The 5,256-nt window shown below is 50.9% G+C and overlaps 2 protein-coding genes across 2 annotated transcripts in view; both read left to right on the top strand.

The window, feature by feature from the left end:
• Positions 1-5,256, top strand: part of ZNF264 (zinc finger protein 264) — a 55,274-nt gene that overhangs the window by 27,084 nt on the left and 22,934 nt on the right. The gene's annotated exons all lie outside the window — the stretch shown is intronic.
• The window catches only part of AURKC (aurora kinase C), a 5,869-nt gene continuing 3,477 nt past the window's right edge, over positions 2,865-5,256 (top strand). Inside the window, exons 1-4 of the mRNA XM_011932410.1 lie at positions 2,865-3,432; positions 3,872-3,917; positions 4,174-4,365; positions 4,680-4,823. Coding sequence (XP_011787800.1) covers positions 3,375-3,432; positions 3,872-3,917; positions 4,174-4,365; positions 4,680-4,823 — 440 coding nt within the window. The 5' untranslated portion in view covers positions 2,865-3,374. The remainder of the gene's footprint in view (positions 3,433-3,871; positions 3,918-4,173; positions 4,366-4,679; positions 4,824-5,256) is intronic.

Genomic DNA, 5,256 nt, shown 5'->3' with positions numbered 1-5,256 from the left:
GCCAGGATGGTCTCGATCTCCTGACTTCATGATCCACCTGCCTCAGCCTCCCAAAGTGCTGGGATTACAGGCATGGACCACCGCGCCCAGCCTACCTGGTCTTTTTTGGACAGATGTACATGATTTTAGAAATTGTTATGAATGAGGATCCTCAAGAACACCCCCAGGTTTGACGATTTGCTGAGAAGACTCAGGTCTCAGCAGTCTGTCATACTCAACAGCTATGATTTACTACAGCAAAAGAATACAAAGCAAATAGTAAAGGGAAGACTGAAATTCAGAGAAAACCAGGCACAATCTTTTGAGTCTTGTTTCAGTGAAGCCACAGGAAGTGCCATATTTAAGTTCCATCTGGTACTTAGGACAACACATGCTATATGTCCACTGGGAAGCTTATTAGAGACTCAGTGCCAGGGTTTTTACTGGGCATGTTTTCTGGCACATCCCACAATTCTGGACTTCCAGAAGGTTAGCAGGAGTTCAGCTTTTCAGCTGGAAAGGGGATAACCTTTTCAGCTGGGGACCGGGAGAAAAAGCACCAAAAAACAGGACACTGTGCTACTCCTGTTTTGGGTGGGTGGAGCAGTAGTAAACCTCCCAAAATCTAAGGTCCCACACTCCAGCAAGGGTGAACCTTGCAAACTCAAAAAGGATAGCAGTCTCCAACCTGCTGTTTTATACAGTGACTTAAATGGTACTAAAATGCTATATAAGTCAAATTTATGTAACATTAAGCAAATAATTTTTTTTCAGCAAAAAAAATAATGGTCATGACTTTGTGGTGAAGGCTTACATAATGATTATAATAAATTCAGGCCAGGCGCGGTGGCTCACGCTTGTAATCCCAGCACTTTTGGGAGGCCGAGGCAGGTGGATCACTTAAGGTCAGGAGTTTGAGACCAAACTAGCCAACATGGCAAAATCCCGTCTCTACAAAAGTGAAAAATTAGCCGGGCGTGGTGGTGCACGCCTGTAGTCCCAGCTACTCGGGAGGCTGAGGCAGGAGAATCACTTGAACCTGGGAGGTGGAGCTTGCAGTGAGCCGAGATCATGCCACTGCACTCCAGCCTGGGTGACAGTGAGACTCTATTTCAAAAAAAAAAAAAATTCCTCCTTCCTCAGTTTTGTTAAGAGGAAAAAGAAAATCTTAAGTTACAGTGGAACTTACGAACAACTTAGCCTGGAGATTTAATTTAGTGATGAAAAGGTGCGGAGAAAGTCTTAAAAAAGGACCTGGTCTGCTCTCTCTCTATATATATATGTGTGTGTGTGTGTGTGTGTGTGTATGGACCACTTCAAGATATATATATATATACACACACACACGTGTATGAATATATATATATACACATATGGCTACAAGTGGTGCAACTTGCAGGTACTCCCTTTGTTCACCTTTGTAAAGATGTTATTGCCAGATCAATGTGTATTTCTATAGTATATGTGTAAACAATTCGTCATCCTTTTGTTGCCGCTTTTGAATCTAGTTCATGGCTTCAATGGGGAGAGATTTAAATAATATGGGTTTATAATAATTTCTGCATTATTAAATGCAGATAACTTGCGATTAAAGAGTACGTTATTGGAATCATGGGTGTCTGAGTTTTACTTTGGAGGCGCTGAACAGCTGACTCCGGCCGAGAGGTCCCCTACAGAGACAGGATGCTGGAGACCCATGGGAATCTGGCTCATGGGAATTGCATAGCACCCCTTTTTATCATCGTGCAGCATGGCCTTTCCTGTCTCAATTGTGGGAAGCTGGAGTGCCTCTGGAATGCTCAGTGGTGTCCTTGGGTTTTGAGGGTTAAAGATTTTTAATCTTTGCCACAGGCATGTTACACATCTTAAAATTGTGTGGTCTCAACTGAACTGCTCCAAGGAGAAGAAATACCCTCTTCGGGAAGTGTTATGAGCCATGGGCCTTGTGTTGACTGGCCAGGTGATTTTAATGAACTTCTGTCCCCCAGGCTGGAGGGCAGCGGTGCATTCGTAGCTCACTGCAGCCTCAATCTCCCGGGCTCAGGTGATCCTCCCGCCTCAACCTCCTGAGTAGCTGGGATTACAGGTGCTTGCCACCATGCCCGGCTGAATTTTTTTTTTTTTTTTTTAATCTAGAGATGAGATCTGTGTTACCCAGTCTGGTTTCAAACTCCTGAGCTCAAGTGGTCCTCCTGCCTCAGCCTCCCAAAGTGCTGGGATTACAGGCATGAGCTATCTCGCCTGGCTCAGCATGTGTTTTTATTCTGATGTTTTGACAAATGGGACCTTGCTGATCTTGGCTCACTGCAACCTCTGCTTCCCGGGTTCAAGCGATTCTCCTGCTTCAGCCTCTCGAGTAGGTGGGATTACACGCATGCGCCACCACACCTAATTTTTGTAGTAGAGACGGGGTTTCGCCCTGTTGGCCAGGCTGGTGTCGAACTGGTGATCTCAAGTGATCCGCCCGCCTCGGCCTCCCAAAGTGCTGGGATTACAGGCGTGAGTCACCATGCCAGGCCTTGAATTATATTTCTGCAAGATACGTTCCCTGTCTAAAAGAATTCAATTTTAAATGTTTTTGAAACTTACGTGTTTGCTAAACAAATAAATACGTGGGGGCTGATTTTACGATCTAAGGCCAAAACCACAAACTGATTACAGGGTCCAACAAATACCTGGCGAGTGGGAGGAGAGGGGTAAGTGAGCTGGGCTCGTGGCGTCCTGGCTGTGAGCAGGCATAGCCACAGGCTTCAGGGAGCCCCATCGCGGTGACCCTGGAGAGTGGCCTGAATTGGACGTGACCTTGAAGCAAGGTGGTCTAGAGTCGCGGGCTGCACAAGGCTCCAGCATGTCAGGAGTGGGCGTCTGTTCATTCCCACGTGCATCGCGGCTCTTTCCTAGGTGATGCATGCGCACCCCGTGGGTGTAGGCATTGTTCATTCTCTCTGGCCCGCTCCGATCACCGCCTCTCCGCACCCTCTGCCTCCTTCCTTCTCGGGCCTCACCCCTGGGCCTCGCTTTCAGGGCCCAGCCCCGGCCGCAGCGCTCCAGTTCCGCCTCGACTCGGGGGCCCTGGGCGGAGACTCCCATTTCTGTGTTTTCTATTGGGCGCACTTCCGATGGCGTCAGGAATTTCAGCCAATGGGAGTCAGCCAGGAAGTACCGCTCTGAGCGGGCAGCGCCGGGTATAAAAGAAGGCCGCGCAGCCACGGCTGCTCACGAGGCCGCGGATACCGGAGCCTGTGTGTGTCGGGGACCTCCGTGAGGCCGCAGGACGAGCAGGATTGGAAGCGCCTCGGCCAGAAAGTGACCCCCAACCCCTTTCAGGACCCTGTGAAAGGGAACAGTCATCCAGAGGGCTCAGGAAAGCGTCCGCGCCGTCACCTCTTCTCCCCATGAGCTCCCCCAGAGCTGCGGTGCAGCCGGGCAGTGCTCAGCCTGCAGGCGAAGCGGGTGAGAGCCAGCGCCGGAGGAAGGACGCGGGGAAGGCTGGGGACTGGGCCAGGGGTCGGGTGCGCAGAAGACACATCTGTTGACATCTCCCTTCCCCAACACTTTCCTTTCCTACCCACTCCCTCCCTCCCCTCCCCTTCTCTCACCTCTCCCTCCCCTACTCTCCCCTCCCCTTCCTTTCTCTCTGCCTCTTCACCTCCCCCTCCCCTCCCTTACCTTACTCTTTCTTCTTCTCCTTACCTCTCCCTCCGCCTCTGCCCGCTTTCTCTCCCCCTGCCTTCCCCTTCCCTCTTTTTTTCTCCTCCCCTTCTTCCCCTCACCTCTCGCTCCCTCTTCCCTCCTCTACTGTTCTCCTCCCCTTTCTCCCTCCTCTGCTGTTCCCCTGCCCTCTCTTTGTCTCCCCTTCTCCTTCCGTCCCGTCTCCTTTCCTCTCTTTCAGTGACTGCAGCAAACCAAACAGCCCAGCAGCCCAGCAGTCCAGCCATGTGAGCCCCTTGGGTTTGGTATCTGGAAAAGGAAGGGAGGTGGGACGTGGGGATGAAGGACAGGCTGGGTGTGTGGGGTGCTGGCTCCTGGGACCGAGAACTACTGTCCTGAGGAACACAGGACTAGGCCCGTGTGAGAAGGGAAAGCGGCAGAGGAAGGATACAGCGAAAGAGGAAGGAAAGCGTTGGGGTCCCTGACTGTCCCTCCACCTACCGTACCTCCCAAGCTGAGGCTCTTTTCTTCCTCTCCTGTCAGGCGGCGCCTCACAGTCGATGACTTTGAAATCGGGCGTCCCCTGGGCAAGGGGAAATTTGGGAATGTGTACCTGGCTCGGCTCAAGGAAAGCCATTTCATTGTGGCCCTGAAGGTTCTCTTCAAGTCGCAGATAGAGAAGGAAGGGCTGGAGCACCAGCTGCGTCGGGAAATTGAGATCCAGGCGCATCTACAGTAAGGACAGTCTCTGCTTGCTCTTTCATCTTTGACGTCAGAGCCCGGCATTTTCCCCAAATACTAACCCCAAGTAAACCCTTCACTTATACCTTGAAGACTTTTCTCTGCAGCTCATTCCATTTACACTACCTCCTACCCTGGGTCAGACAGTCGAATCCTGGTTCCTCTGTTTTCCCCTCACTCGCTCCCAGATAGGGCTGTTGTTATTCTGGTCCCAGCATAATTTGCCAGTTGTGTGACCAGGCAGTGACAGTGGCATCATATGATAGGCTTCAGGGAGAAATCTGACTCTTCCAACATTAATCCTTCAGACACCCCAATATCCTGCGCCTGTATAACTATTTCCATGATGCACGCCGGGTGTACCTGATTCTGGAATATGCTCCGAGGGGGGAGCTCTACAAGGAGCTGCAAAAAAGCCAGAAATTAGATGAACAGCGCACAGCCACGGTGAGGTGGGGGACTGGAGGCTCTGGGGTCTATGAGTTTATTGTGGGCTGGTGGGAGCTCTCTTTGTGGCTGTCAGGAGGGTCTGGATTGCCTTTTGAAAAGTTTACTTTCATCCTTGGATACCCTAATTAACCTCATTGTATCTCCAGAATATTAGTAAGTACTGTGTATAGGTTTGGATTCTTTGGTTGTAAGCAACAGAATCTAACTCCACTGCCTTATGTAAAGAAACATATTGAGGCCGGGCGCGGTGGCTCAAGCCTGTAATCCCAGCACTTTGGGAGGCCGAGACGGGCAGATCCCAAGGTCAGGAGATCGAGACCATCCTGGCTAACATGGTGAAACCCCTCTCTACTAAAAAAAATACAGAAAACTAGCCGGGCGCAGTGGCGGGCGCCTATAGTCCCAGCTACTCGGGAGGCTGAGGCAGGAGAATGG

This window comes from Colobus angolensis, unplaced genomic scaffold (genome assembly GCF_000951035.1).
Source record: "Colobus angolensis palliatus isolate OR3802 unplaced genomic scaffold, Cang.pa_1.0 Scaffold96, whole genome shotgun sequence".
Lineage (NCBI taxonomy): Eukaryota > Metazoa > Chordata > Mammalia > Primates > Cercopithecidae > Colobus > Colobus angolensis.
This window is presented reverse-complemented; position numbering and strand designations above follow the sequence as displayed.